At 49.1% G+C, this 15,222-nt stretch overlaps 1 protein-coding gene across 3 annotated transcripts in view; it reads left to right on the forward strand.

Annotated features, from left to right (window-relative positions):
- The first annotated feature begins 5,105 nt into the window (after positions 1 to 5,105).
- ARID1A (AT-rich interaction domain 1A) overlaps positions 5,106 to 15,222 on the forward strand; it is a 69,099-nt gene continuing 58,982 nt past the window's right edge. For 2 of the 3 annotated variants that reach the window (XM_023258345.2, XM_023258346.2), the window contains exon 1: positions 5,106 to 6,301. In XM_023258345.2, the coding sequence (XP_023114113.1) occupies positions 5,162 to 6,301 (1,140 nt within the window). In that variant the 5' untranslated portion in view covers positions 5,106 to 5,161. Of the gene's footprint in view, positions 6,302 to 10,789; positions 11,680 to 15,222 lie in introns of those variants that run through there. The other variant, XM_019836451.3, reaches the window with a different exon arrangement.

Consider the following 15,222-nt stretch of genomic DNA (forward strand, 5'->3'; position numbering starts at 1 on the left):
AGCATCTTGAAGTTTCTCTTCTGATGGACTATAAAGTGGCTTTCAAGCTTCTTTGCAAGTAGGCTTTTCATCTACTATTTTTGTATCGGTTGGGGAATACAGACCTTCAGTGAGGCTCAGCAGAAATGTCCAAATTCCTGATCTGCCCAGTGGTTTTATAGAACTCCAGTTCAGGTATGTTTGTTTGCCTTTAAAATATCGTTAGTAGTTTTACTCTGTCGTCTCCAAAAGAATAGTCAGCAAACTCATCAATGAAATTTGTGGATAGGTATAATGTGCACTCTAAAATATTAGAGTGTACCAGTTGGTACCTATTTCCTCATGTTAGATTGAACCTGGGTGTTACATTTTGTTTGCAATCTGCCACAAACCAGACCAACGTGGATCTTTATTTTATTTCTGGTTTTAGTTTTTGGTGAGGTGATGGTGAGGAGCATTCTCATTCTATATTGATACAAAAAAAAAAAAAAAAAAGCAAGTTGACTTATGCCTAGAGGTATTTTTACAGAGCTACTCTTCTCGTGGGGGGGAAAAAAAAAAGAAAGCCTCATGCAGAAATGAACATTTCTCAAAATGTGTCCCTTATTATTCTAAATGTAAATTCCTCCAAATTATTTTAAAATCTTGAGATTTTATTTTAAAATCTTGAGTGGAAGAAAGCATCTACCCAAGCAGTCGTTGAGCGCCCGCCAGGCTCGATGCCTCTACGGTTGCTGCTGCTGCTGCTTTAGGATCCTAGGTGCTGGGCAGCCACAATTTTACCGCTAAGAGCTGTTGAGCGCCATTTAGACTCCATTCCATTTTTCTCCGTGGCGATCCAGTTCGTAACTTACAGCTCCCGTCTGGGAGCCGATAATATAATGAATTGCCTTGACTCTTGCTTCAATCCACTTTCCTCGCTTAATATGCAGCCCAAAGTTTTGCTGCTCGCTGTCAGATGGTAGTGCTAGACTTTCACACTGCTCCCAAAGCCTCCGCTGGGGCTGTTCCTGAACACCGAGTTACAAACTTTAAGAAGCAGACAGCTCCAGACGGAAATCCACGCCAGGATTTGAACTCTGCTTCTGGCTTCCGTCAACTGACATAGTTGCCCTTTTGCTCAAACTCGCAGCTCCAGTTCGCACTCGGGAGAGCTCCGCTGGGTGTCTGATGCTTTGCCGCGGCGGGGACGCGTGTGAGGGCCACAACCCCGCGCTCCTCCGATTCCCAGCGCCTTATTCAGAACAGAGGCAATTCCTCCACTAGGGTCCTAAGGCTTAAAACGCCTTCCCCCAAAAGGAGTGAGGAAGGGAAGGAGCCGAGACTGATCTTTTGTTTGTTTGTTGAGTTTTGTATTTCGCACACTTGGGGGAAGCAAATTTCGAGAAAGGAAGGGCTGTTTCTCTCCCTGCAAACGTTTCTGTCTCTTAACAAACCCTCCAGGCCTCGGTTCCACATTTTGCAGTTGACTGCGTGGATTTTAATAGGTTGTTCTCTTATTCTCGGCCCAATCCATGCACACTGTACAAGCCAGATAAAATGAGAACATCCTCTGCCATTTTCAGTCGGTTTGTCCTGGCAGCCCTGCCCCCCTCCTTGGCTGCCGCAGCCGCAGGAGTTAAAGCAGCGCACAGAAACTCCGCCTGATCCTCTGGGCGGGAGATCCAGTCCACGTTTGCCAAGTGCTTTGCGGTCGGGGATGGTGATAAGAACTCTCTTGTGAGGGAGCGAGCAAGACTTTAGTCCGGTTTCCATGTCAACGATTCAGTCCATATTTGCCATCAGGCTGTTGGTGGCAGAGGCGCTTTCGTGAGGGTAGCGCTGTCCTAGTCCTAGTTCTCCAATCTGCGCCGGGATTCCTGAGCTGCCTGGGTGTGGGGTTAAAACACTGGGGCCGTGGGGGAAAAAAACTCCAAGGGGAGAACCCGCAGCCCCAAACCTGGGTCTTGGAGCTCCAGCCAGCCACGTGCCCAGCTCCTCCCCTCCCCCCCCCCCCTTTCCCGCTGCCATTGCCCCTAGGGAAAGCTGATGGGCCAGTTTCTAAGAAAGTTCCCTTCAACTCGTCAGTCCCTGGGATAGTGGTGTGGGGCTCTAAAGGTAGAGGTGGAAGAGGACCCTGAAGGATTTGAGATTTTTTTTTTTTTTAAGTGGGAATGGAGAAATCCCACATTACCTGCTCCAGTCCAGGTGGATAGATTTTTGTGCACTTTACCTTATTGCTAGAAAAAAATGGTGGCTGTTTTCAAAACAGCGTGCTCACGTGTAGGAAAGGGATTTGGGCACTTTCCAAATTTCACAGCCACTGAAAAAAGGAGATGAGGGCTTTCTCTGGAGACAAATCCATTCTGGCTTCCAGATTTTCACTGGGTTCCAGGTTTCCCATTACAGTCCAGCTCTGAGGAAAATGGCAGGGTAATTGCATGTAAAAACTCCTCATTTGTGTGTAGGACTCAGGACTGTTTGCCAGCTCAGAAGCAGTTGATTAAATAGCCAAGCTCCATTTATGAGGCAGCCTATAATTTGGTTTCTAGGACCTAATGCACTGGGAGAGTAGTTGCCCCTGAGGACTGTGAGTGAAACCAGGGCACTGGCCCGTTCCAGTCAGTCAGATCCTGGTAGTCCTTTTGGTTCTTGGCTAGAGGCGGAAAACCCACCACCACTCTTAGACTAACAGGAAGGTTTTTGCCTTTTTAGCATAAGATCCTCTTAAGTTTTCTTCAGAGTAGGAGTGGCTTCAGGTTTTTGGAATTATTCACAGTGACCAGTGGCATGGCCAGAACTTGTCCAAGGGGCCTGCGGGATCTGCCAGTTCTAAGATAATGGCTCTGTGGCTATGAAGTCTCCATTTATAAAATCTGAGGGGGGAAAGAGGCCCTGGGGTTTAGTGACTACACTGGCCTGGGCCTCTCCCAAGGCAGCCTGGGCCTGGTGAGGAGCTGGAATCCCCTCTGGCTTTTGTAGCCTGTCACGTCAGAGCATTCCAAGTCAGCTTGAGGAGGAAAAGACTGCTTGGTGCTGGGATGTGGTAGGGCCTGTAGATCTAGAAGTTTCTATGTATGCCTCTAGCTCGATTGGCATCTCTTGGAATATAATGGTAAACTGTGATGAATCTTTACACTGGAGGATAGAAAATAAATTTGGTTACATTTATTTTCTTTCTTTTTTATTTTTTTAATGTTTCTTTTTGAGAGAGAGAAAGAGAATGGGAATGTGCGGGGAAGGAGCAGAGAGAGAGGGAGACACAGAACGTGAAGCAGGTTCCAGGCTCAGAAGCAGGCTCCAGGCTCCGCTCTGTCAGCACAGAGCGGGACACCGGACTGGAGCCCACGAACTTCAAGATCATGACCTGAACCAAAGTCCAATGCTTAACTGACTGAGCCACCTGGGTGCTCCTGGGGACATCTATTTTCTAAGTGACCTGTTAGACTGTCCCTTTTCTCTCTTTAAGGAGAAAATGGTTTCCCACTGCGTGGCCATCCCTCTTCTGCAGAGCCTCTTCTGTGGTCTGTTCCCCAGTTTTACAGGTATTGTCTCTGGAGACTGGCACTATTGGTCATTGTGGGCTAAGTTCTCTTGGGAAAAGATTAGGGTTGGGTTTTCCTGCTGGAAGGCTGTCTTAGGCCCCCAAAGTAGCTCCAGTGGTTACCATTTTACGTTAGTGTTGGGATGAGCTAAGACTAAGATGATCAGCTTGGTCTCAAACCCATTCTTATAGTCTGATTCCATTGCTGTATATGATGCAACTTGATCACTTTTTTTTTTTTTTTCCCCAAGGCTAAGTACGCGGGTAGCTTTGGGGACCTTGCTACTTTTTAAAATCACCCTCCTCCGCCCCCTGACTGACAGGGCAGTCCCCTCCCCTCGGTCTTACAATTCTAGAAAATGGGGAGAGTCGGACCTCACGCCCCCAGGGCCTTATGAGGCCCGGCTAAAGAGGGCTGGGGAGTGGGAAAACGGAAAGTCTGAACAAATGATCTGTCATTCCGTAGGGCTTGCAAAGGGTGTAAAATGTTAGGCCCTGCTCGCTCACTCAGCTGGGTCTTTAAGAGCGGGTTTGTAAAAGGCTTTGAAGAATAAAAGTGCTGTAGAGGTGCTAAGTAGCAGCCAAGAGACCAGGACCGCTGCCAGAGGGTCAGGCCTGGGCCGAGGCGGCCGCGGTCTCGGGCTCAGGCCAATTTTGCAGCCGCGAGTAAAGTTCACGCTGCCCGCTCCCCTCCGTACGGCCCGGAGGGGACCGACCCGGATAGGAAGGAACGCCAGGAGGGAGGCGGCGCAGGCTCCGGGGAGGCGCGGGCTCCGGGCCGGGTTTTCCCCGAAGCCTTCGGCGGCGGCGCTGCCGAGCGAAAGCGGCAGAGGGCCTGCCGCCGCCGCGGCTCGTTCTCTCCCCTCCTCCTTTGTGAGGGGAAGGGAGCGAGTCCGTTCCATGGCCTGCGCCCGCTCCGCGCTCCGGTCCGGGTTTGCCAGGCGGCCGCGACGGCGCTGGGTAAAATGGCAGTGCTGAGCCTCGTGTCGGAGTGAGGGGGACTCGGAGGAGAGTGGGGCGCTCTAGCCGCTCAGTCCGGCCGCCCGCCCGCTCGCTCGCCCGCTGCCGCGCAGCAGCCTCAGCTCGCGCCGCGGCCGGGGAGGGGAGGCAGGGCGCCCGGCCCAGTCCGCGCTCCGACTCTGCCTCCCGGCGCCCGGGCTGCTGCCGCGCGCCCTCCAGCCCGCCCGTCCCGGGTCCCCCTCCCCCCGCTCCCTCCCTCCCTCCCTCCCCGCCCCCTCCCCCTCGCCTCCCTCCCTCCCTCCCTCCTCCTTTCTCCGGCAGCAGAAAGCGGAGAGTCACAGCGGGGCCAGGCCCTGGGGAGCGGAGCCTCCACCGCCCCCCTCATTCCCAGGCAAGGGCTTGGGGGGAATGAGCCGGGAGAGCCGGGTCCCGAGCCTACAGAGCCGGGAGCAGCTGAGCCGCCGGCGCCTCGGCCGCCGCCGCCTCCTCCTCCTCCGCCGCCGCCAGCCCGGAGCCTGAGCCGGCGGGGCGGGGGGGAGAGGAGCGAGCGAGCGAGCGCCGCGCAGCAGCGGAGCCCCGCGAGGCCCGCCCGGGCGGGTGGGGAGGGCAGCCCGGGGGACTCGGCCCCGGGGCGGGGTGGGAGGGGGGGAGAAGACGAAGACAGGGCCGGGTCTCTCCGCGGACGAGACAGCGGGGATCATGGCCGCGCAGGTCGCCCCCGCCGCCGCCAGCAGCCTGGGCAACCCGCCGCCGCCGCCCTCGGAGCTGAAGAAAGCGGAGCAGCAGCAGCGGGAGGAGGCGGGGGGCGAGGCGGCGGCGGCGGCAGCGGCCGAGCGCGGGGAAATGAAGGCAGCCGCCGGGCAGGAAAGCGAGGGCCCCGCCGTGGGGCCGCCGCAGCCGCTGGGAAAGGAGCTGCAGGACGGGGCCGAGAGCAATGGGGGTGGCGGCGGCGGCGGAGCCGGCGCCGGCGGCGGGCCCGGCGCGGAGCCGGACCTGAAGAACTCGAACGGGAACGCGGGCCCTAGGCCCGCCCTGAACAATAACCTCACGGAGCCGCCCGGCGGCGGCGGCGGCGGCAGCAGCGATGGGGTGGGGGCGCCTCCTCACTCAGCCGCGGCCGCCCTACCGCCCCCAGCCTACGGCTTCGGGCAACCCTACGGCCGGAGCCCGTCTGCCGTCGCCGCCGCGGCGGCCGCCGTCTTCCACCAACAACATGGCGGACAACAAAGCCCTGGCCTGGCAGCGCTGCAGAGCGGCGGCGGCGGCGGGGGCCTGGAGCCCTACGCGGGGCCCCAGCAGAACTCGCACGACCACGGCTTCCCCAACCACCAGTACAACTCCTACTACCCCAACCGCAGCGCCTACCCCCCGCCCCCCCAGGCCTACGCGCTGAGCTCCCCGAGAGGTGGCACTCCGGGCTCCGGCGCGGCGGCGGCCGCAGGCTCCAAGCCGCCTCCCTCCTCCAGCGCCTCCGCCTCCTCGTCGTCTTCGTCCTTCGCTCAGCAGCGCTTCGGGGCCATGGGGGGAGGCGGCCCCTCAGCGGCCGGCGGGGGAACCCCCCAGCCCACCGCCACCCCCACCCTCAACCAACTGCTCACGTCGCCCAGCTCGGCCCGGGGCTACCAGGGCTACCCCGGGGGCGACTACGGCGGCGGGCCCCAGGACGGGGGCGCCGGCAAGGGCCCGGCGGACATGGCCTCGCAGTGCTGGGGGGCTGCGGCGGCAGCAGCGGCGGCGGCAGCAGCCGCCTCGGGAGGGGCCCAACAAAGGAGCCACCACGCGCCCATGAGCCCCGGGAGCAGCGGCGGCGGGGGGCAGCCGCTCGCCCGGACCCCGCAGGTACACAGCTGAGTGGGGAGGGGGCTGGGGCGAGCGGGGTCCTGGGAGTGGGTGGCGGCTGCGGGGAGCAGGCCACAGCCTTGGGATACCCCCAGTCCGGGGCCCCCACTGCTGGGGAGCTGCCATTGTCTGGCTCTTCTCTTAAAATGGCTGCCTGTCTGCCTTCCTCTCCTTCCCTCCTTCAGCCTTTGTGTGGGGCTTTCCCTGAGGTGTTTGCTCCCCTTCTCCCTCCCTCCTGGTCCCCTCGAACTCCGGGGGTCTTCAAGGGGGTGTGGGGCAGAATGTGCGGGGAAGGGCCTGGCCGGGGTTGAGGGGGGTGCTGGGGGCTCAGGTTAGGGGTGTGCGGTGTTAGGAGCTCGGGAGTGGAGTGAACAATTCTTTGCTCACCTGCCGCTCCTCTCTGCCCGCCCTCCTGTCTTTCTCTAGGCCGTTCCCCATCTGTGCGTTCAAGGAGGGGCCCCTCGGGTTCGGGGGTACCTCGAGGGAGGGCAGGGGCCTGCTTGGGGGCAGCTAGAGGCCGGCTGCGGTTCACCCAGGGCAGCCTGGGCCATCTCCTGTCTTAGTCTCCGTCGGCCCAGTGGCCTGGGCTTCTCCCTGGAAGTGCTGGTAAACAGCTGAGTGATTGGAGTAGTAAGTGCAGATTGCTTTGGTTTGGGATTTGAATTATGGAGGTAAAATCCTTCTGTCAAAGCCAGGAGACAGTTGGTCTTAGGTTGACATCCTATCTGTGATCTGATTGGCTCCCCATCTCCTGCTCTTGGCCATTTATAATTGCCTCTGATGTAATGGTACAACAATCCTGATGAGCTCATAAACTTTTACACTCTGCTTTTCTGCCAGTGATAACCCAAACCATCGCTGCCACTATCTGCCTTTTATTCCAGAGCTGAAATTGGCTGTGACCTTGAGGAGGGAGGTTTAAGCAGCAATACTGTATCAGCAGGAGCAGAGCCCCAGACAGGCTGCCCTTGTTACATTGTGCCGAAACAAAAGAGGAGGCAGTGGCATTTTGCTTGTACCTTGGATTTATTTTGCTTGTTATGTTTTATGCAGCCTGAAATAGATTCTGTGTTGTCAGAACAGTAGCTGAGTTTTTCTCTACAATGGGTTTGCTGTTTGTTTTGGTTTTGTGACTTTCCTGATGGTATAAATGACTTCTTTGATGGCTCTGAAGATGCATTTGTCTTGAGTAATTTTGACCCTGTTCGCTTTGCAGAATTGAAATTATTTTACTGGGGTTTTTATCGAGTGACAAATGTGGGATCTTTATGGGAGGGGGGTAGGAGGAAAACTTTTATTTATTTATTTTGAGAACTGGAAGCTTTCTGAGAGAGAATTTCATATTAGGTTCAAGTGTTCTGTTTTAAGGACGACTGGCCTCATTCTTTGTTTACATGTTGAGTCTGGTTAACACTTTCTTTTGTTAATTGAACTTTGGGAGAGCAGCTCAATTTAAAGAGAAGCCGATGTCTTTCATGATCTTGTGAGGGACTTTCTCCTAAAGGCCTGGTTTGGTGAAATTTATCATTTGTTCCTGAGATATCAAAAAGGCTAGTTTTGTATTTTGTCATCTGTTATTTTAGAGCTTTGAAATAGAGGTCGACTGTTTTTTTCTTTGCATTTTAAGGTATGTTCCATTTTCCCCCCATCTTCCAAGATAATAAAGATACCACCTATAATGATACTTGATATTTGCTTAGAAATGACAACTTTAAGGTATATTTTTATGCATTCTGTTTTATTTTAATTTTGCTCTTCGTACCTCTTCATGTTCTGCCTTCAGTGCTTTTGTCAGGAGTCCTGTATCTTTTCAGAGAGGGGGAAGGCTCCTTTCGTGCCCCCCGCCCCAGCAGTATTCAGTTGTACCTTCCTGCTATGAGATTTTGTTCACTGATTAGTTGTGTTCCTTCCTCATTCTAGAACTGCTTTTCTCTTCTATTAAGGTAGGAATTTTGAAAACAGTTGTGTTAAATGGCAGGTTTAGAGTGCTGTGCCTTGACTCCACATTGTCCATAATGTTCTGTGTTTGGGCAAGAAACTGGGAGAATTTTAAATTGAATCTCTAGTGTCTAGAGGATGAGCTTAGTCTTAGCAAAGAGAACATTCTCTTGTCTCTGGACAAGAGACACGCTACATCTCTTTTCCCTTGAGGGGAGGGGGGCTGAGTCATTTACCTTTTGTAAAGTATTAGAGGAGTAAATTTGGGCTAAGTCAAGGTTCATTTAAAAGCAAAAATTAAAGTTGAAAAATAATATTCAGGCAAACACTTTGTTTTTGGGGGGTATAAAACCAACTCTTGCCATATAGTGATTTTCAGTCATTAAACGAATATTTGAGCACTTCCTTTGTGCTGAGTACTGTGCTGTGTGCTGAGTAAATGGTAGGAAAATAGACACAGTCCCTGTTTGGAAGTTTGTGCTGCCCTTGGGTGAATTTTCGGTTTCACTTTTAACATCACCATTCCTAGCACTTCATACAACATAGATTCCTGTTCAATTTCATTCCAGTTGCCCTGATGCCCAGAGAATGGGCTAGTGAGCATTCACTTGTGGAAGAGACAGTGCAACTTCCAGTTTTGTGGTAGTCTCTATGAGGGATGTAGGTGGGTAGATTTTGATAGGAATTTCTCTTTGCTACTTAAGGATAAACCTCTTATCAGACCATGATGCCTTATTCTTGAGCATTCTTAAATAATGGGGTCTTGCTCTGTCCCTTTCTTTCCCTAACTGAATCTTGGATTAAGACTGTTTTGCAGAGAATTGATTGACATAGCTAAGGTTGTAACGTTCTCATTTGACTCTGCCTTTATGAAATAAAGATTAGCTGAGTGTTTGTATTGTGGCTCTGTCTTTTTCACAGGAGCCGGAAGATCCCAGCAGGCAAACTTTCCCCTTAGGGCTTTCCATAAGTAATACTGTATCTCAAGGTGTTGAATCCTGCTACTGATGAGATACTTTTTAGTCACCTATGCACTTGAACCTCATGTAAAGCGTTTTATTGGGGATGCTTTTAGCTCTAGTACCTTGAGAGTAGTACCAGCTCATCAAAGTAAAAAATGAAATAGAATATGTAGTCTGGGATCAAGATGGATTTGATTGTAGAAGTTTGGCTGTTAGTTCTTGCTATGGAAATATCAGACGATATTTCCAACTCCTGGGAAACAAATACAGGCATCTTGGGCTTATTATGGGAATGCCTACTGGCAGAAATTCTGGGCTGGCTAAAATACAGGACTCTTGGAACTCTCTCAAGTAGGAGGGACCAGGAAAACCACACTGAGACGGCACTTCATTGTGAGGGCTTCATGTTTCTCTACTGTCCGTGAGGGAACTAGGGGTGATGGGGGTTGGGATGGTTGCAAGAGAAGAGAAAGCATCAGGACCAAGGTTGGCTTCTTTGTATTGGGCCCTGCAAGGACTTTTTAAGGTTCCTTCCTTTGTGTGTGACACAGAGCAACCAGTAACCATGACAAGTGGCACCTACTGTAATAAGATGTCTTGGATTGCATTAAACATTCATCTGTTGGATTGGCTCCTGTAGGGTGTGATGTCTGCAGTAGGCTTTAGCAATGAGGTTAGTGGACTTTTTTTTTTTAATGTGGAAATAGGCTAACAAAGTAATGGTCAGGACCCTTTCCAATCCTCCCCTCCCCCCCCCCCCGCCCCTCTGCCGTTGTATTGATTGGCTTCAAATCCCAAAATTCTAGAAGCAACTGAAATGAACCAAGCAAATATATGGTTAAAATATGGTATTCAAAATAAATTGGCACTGAATAGTTCTTTCGTGCAAGTGAGCTGGGATACCTTGGTCTCTAACATGGAGTCCTAATTCCCATGGCTTTTATCTCTGGGTTTCTCCTTGTTTAGATTGGTCATTATCATTATTGATGCACACTGAGTTGTGTGTGACACAGTGGTGAGGAGTAAAGAGTGCAGGATTCAGGAGGGAGAGGCTTTGGTTCCACACGCAGATCTAGATTAAGCTGTGTGATTTGGGGCAAGCCACTGACCTTGGGTTTATTTTCTCTTCATCAGTAAAGTGAAGTTGGTGGACTGTATGGCCTTCTTCCTCTGTGATGCTACGCATTGGGCTGTGCTTCCATACCTAACTTGTTATGAAGGCAATTTCTGCCTGTACATTGACCAGTAGGGGTCTTGAGACCATCTTTCTTCCCTTGGGCTCGAGGAACTCAAGGCTGTTTTCTCTTGAGGATTTACAGGAACAAGCTCTGAACAGTTGGGTACCACAATGGTCTGTGGCCCTTTACAGAAAAAGCCTTACCAGACTATTTTGTTTTGAAACTGTTTATGTTTGTCATTAGTCATTCCACCTGGCTGGTGGTTTTAAAACACTAAACATTAATTGAAAAATTGGGCAGACTTCATTAAAGCAAGTCTTGAAAAATAGTTGCCTCAAAATCTCTAAGAGGGGATTTTGGGAGTAGATTTGGGGTGGGGTAGGGAGTGGATAGTCATAACATTAACACTCTGCTTCTCTTGGGGGGATAGGAAGGTGGGGAGAGGTAGCATTAAGTTCTCCAGACTCTTCAGGTGTTTGGGCAGGTCTAGGTCTGGTTTGGGCAGTTGGTTGTAATCTGAGTGCCTGAACTTGCCCTGTAAGTTTTGCTGAGAGAGGAGCAAAAGTTCCTGAGACTGGAACGGAAAAGCTAAGCATTGCAGGGTCAATTTCATAGGCCTATTGCCTTTTCTCATACCCTTAGTTTTTTAAACTATGTGGTGTGTTTTGCAAGTGGTCCTGGAAATGCTATTCTTTCCCTTCTCCAGCACACCTGAATTTCCATTCTTTCTCCTCCTGGCTGGATAGTTTAGAAGTATAATTTAGGCATCTTAGAGGTATGCTAGAAGGAAGAAGCTTCCCTTTATAAAAGAGGGAAAAAGGGAGAGGAAAAGGTGTTTGATAATTCTCTGCTTGACACAGCAGCTCCTTCCTCTTCTGAAGGAACCAAATGTTTCAGAGCTTTGTGTAAATACTTGCTGAGCTGTCAATATGTACCCAGGAGGTTTCTGTAGTAAGATGTAAACGGCTCTATAGAATGTTTGACAGGCAAATTAATAAACAGTTTTCAAGCAAAGATAATGCTAGTCTGTTCTCATGTGGTGGAATAAAATAACTTTGGAGGAAAAGAAATGTGGATAGGGAAGAGGGTAGTACTGGGGGTGTGGAGGCGTGGATGGAGGCTAGGAGAGATGATCTAAAAGAGACTGGAAGTGAAAAGACACTACGCTGGAAGAGAAGCCTCCATGGTCCTGGGTCTAGGCGTAGTTCAGGGCACATGGAGCCCCGTTCAAAATGGATTGCAGTTTCAGAGAGAAAATAAACAGAAGTCTGGAAAGAAGATCCTAAGTTTCAATAGTGAGGTAAGTGTGCTCCAAAAGCTTGGTTTATGAGACTTTGAGTTTTAAAGCCTTGTTCTTTTGGAAAGGTTTTGTAGTTTGGTGAGATGTTTCTAGGGTTGGGTTTGCATTTTTGGAATACCAGAAAGGAGAAAAAAAGATACTGCAACTTCAGCGTTGTCCTCAGCCTCTGGCTGTGGCTGTCGGAATTATAAGCCCGCTTTAAGGGTTGGGTTTATTTGCATAGTTTTTACTGGACTTCTGTGCATCATATATATGTATATTTATATGTATATTTATATATATATAAATATATTTACATATATATATAAATATATTTACATATATATATAAATATATTTACACACACACACACACACATATATATATATATATATATATATATATATATATATATATATATATATATAAAGTTAATGCTCCCAAGTTCCTGGGTTAGTACAAAGTCCAAATGTTTGGGGACTCACTAAATCCTGCCTGAGGGTTATATGGATAGATTCAATCTTTGTTTTTGAAATTGCCATTTTAGGATTAAAAACATTTCTGAGTTCCTTCAGTGAAACATTCTTTTTGTGGAGGAAGAAATATTTTAGAAGTATTTTAGCTGTGTGCCTGTGGTACTCTGGTTTGGTAGCCTTGTGAGATAACCAGATTTATCTTCTAAAAATCTCTTTTTAAACAAAATCCACTGACTCTGACACTGCTTTTCTTTACAAGAAGTGTTTTTAATGTTTGTTTATTTTTGAGAGAAAGAGACAGAGTGTGAGTTGGGGAGGGGCAGAGAAGGAGGGAGACACAGAATCTGAAGCAGGCTCCAGGCTCTGAGCTGTTAGCACGGTGCCCGATGCGGGGCTTGAACCCACAAACCGTGAGATCATGACCTGAGCTGAAGTCGGACGCTTAATTGACTGAGTCACCCAGGTGCCCCAAGAAGTGTTTTTATAGACCAGAGTCCTGCAAGTGTCTTTTTGATTTAGCATAGCAGTAAGGAATATGAATGTCATTATGGCCCTGATCATAATTTTTAGGTTCTGCTGACTTACTAAAGGCTATCAGCTTGTTTTAAAACAAAATTCAAAAACTTGCGTTGACACAGACAGTGGTTGCCCAGGCCTTTGTCAGTGTGGTGGTAAGGATATTAGAACATGAAGCTCATTGCTGAGAGTATAATTTTTAGCTCAGGGGGATTTGGAGATTCAAATGGAAATAGAAAATAGCCCTATGTGAACACACCAGTTAGATATTAGGAAGGGACTTAAAAGAGACAGTATCTGCTTCAGAGGAATTTCGTTTTCTTGGTGAAGCATGCTTATGTGCATACATCTGGAAAACTTGCAAAGCAGGGTTTTATAAATGGGTATAGACCAACCTAAGTGTATGGGCTGAAGGAATTCCAGAATAAGGAGCAATCAGTGTTGGGCAAGGTTAACCTGGGACAGCTCTTCAGAGGCAATGATTTGTGAAACTTAATGTTCAAGAGGGGGAAAGTTAAAATATTAATTTGCCTTTTCATACCGCTACTCCGAGTTCCATGGGCTTTATAGAATCCAAACTACACAACCCTCCCAGACCTGTACTTGTCTCATTCTAGTGACTTTGAGAATTTGGACTGTAACTGTAAAATTCCGTGAGAGTGGTTCCAGGGTCTTAGTGGTTCTTGTGGTCATGTGGGGCCTTTAGTACAACCTGCCAAGTTCTTGGCCAGTTCAGGGGCTCTTTTGTAGTAATTTCGGGTTTGGAAGGTTGTGTCACCTTCAGAGTTGTGTGCCCTGGACAACTCTGCAGTGACGGTGGTTTAACTTTGGTTGGAGAGCCTGTTTTTCTTCTTCTTCTTCTTTTTGGTAGAGTTAATTGAGTTTTTTTAAGCAAAACAAGAGTCGTGAAGTACCTGTCCAGACACTTAGGCTGCTGCTATTTCTGAAGAGTTGGGAGCTGTGCTGAAGCTGAGTTGCTTGGATGAGACCTTCTATTGAGGGTTGATGGGTGGATAAGCCTGCATGTACACAGTTTGCCCATCTGTTCACAGAAATGGCCTTTAATATTGTTTTTGATTAGGTTGGCTGTGGCCAAGAAGCTCATAAATGGTGCAAACACATGCTTATTCCTTATGGGAGCCTCTGCAATGTAGTGATTTTGGTTTCTCTTTACCTGCTGATCCATGTGTGAGTGGAACACACATGATTTCTGGCACTTTTCAAGGACTGTAAGTGGATGCTTTAACAGCTGAAAATGCATAGAGAGTCCAGTGCCAGGCTGCTACAGGGCTTTCACCTGGAAGAGAAGGATAGGTTACACTGTTCCAGAATACAAGTACGGAGTGGAGTCTTAAATACAGATTCTAGTTTAGAAAATACTCTGGCGTTTGGCAAAGCAAATTTCCAGTAACTCAGAATTAGGGCGCAGTGGTTCATCTGCCAGGGATAGCTGGTGAGTAGGGGCTTGAGATGAACTCCTTAGTCTAAGTTTTAGAGGAATCCAAGTTAGGGTGAATGTGGAGTTAACTCTCTTGAGTATTCTTCCCTGAAATTGTGTCCCCCCCCCCCCCCCCCCCCGCCATTCAAATGGATGGAATTAGTTTTTGTTGAATGTAAAAGGACATCTGAGTGAACTTTCATTTGTTTTTGTTAGTCATTTATGCATACTAGAAGATAGTCTTGGGACAAGTTGAGTCTTCATTTACCAGTGGCTTCTGCATTTTCTAAGGGTGTACTGCAGTGAGCAGTCTAATGCCAAGAATGCATTCCAACATGCTGCAGAGTAGGAAATTTGATCCCTAAAATGTTGACTTAGTGTTGGTTATGGTACATATTAGAAATCACCCAGTAATCCAGGACAGATTTTTGTCGCCCTCCAGGAAGTTAATGTTGATATGAAATACTAAGGAGCTTGGGGCACTGGGGCTATGGGCTCTGCAGGCCCAGAGTGCTGCTTAAATTGCCACCCATATGAAGAGGAAATGTGCCATGTGCTTTTTTTCCTCTTCTACATTTGGGCTTCCTTATGGCTTCGTTGCTTCTGGGTTCCCAAGTCTGCAATGTTAGATATTAGACTTCCTCCTCCCTTGGCACGGGCACATTTATGATTTTCTGTGGCTCATCACCAGCAGCCAAGATTTTTGTATGCTTTTTCCCTCTTAAACTTGTTAGCTTTCAGCTTGCTTGTTTATAGACATCTCTGTTAAAAGGAACTCCCTGCTCAAGATCTAGCACCAGCATGACTGCAGCAGGGGAGTTTAGGGGTTGGTGTGATACCAGTCATTTAAAAACCCATTTGCCGTGTACTTTGTGTTTTTTATTTTGCCTCCTGTTTCCCTTGAGGTCACAACTTACTTGCTGGGCATGAGTGCATCTGGGTCCAGCTGTTTACTCTCAACTGACTTATGCCGGTGTACTTTAAGAAAGTGTGAGTTCAGCCACGTGGTAGATGATTGAAGTGCATGGCCGCTTCCTTTTAGAGGAAACAAGTGTGTCTTCGGCCTCTTCTTGCACAGTGATTTCCCCCTCTCTCTGGGTGGACCTTATTATGGCTTTCTCTTGTCCTTAGCGA

The sequence above is a fragment of the Felis catus genome, chromosome C1 (assembly GCF_018350175.1).
Source record: "Felis catus isolate Fca126 chromosome C1, F.catus_Fca126_mat1.0, whole genome shotgun sequence".
NCBI classification, from domain to species: domain Eukaryota; kingdom Metazoa; phylum Chordata; class Mammalia; order Carnivora; family Felidae; genus Felis; species Felis catus.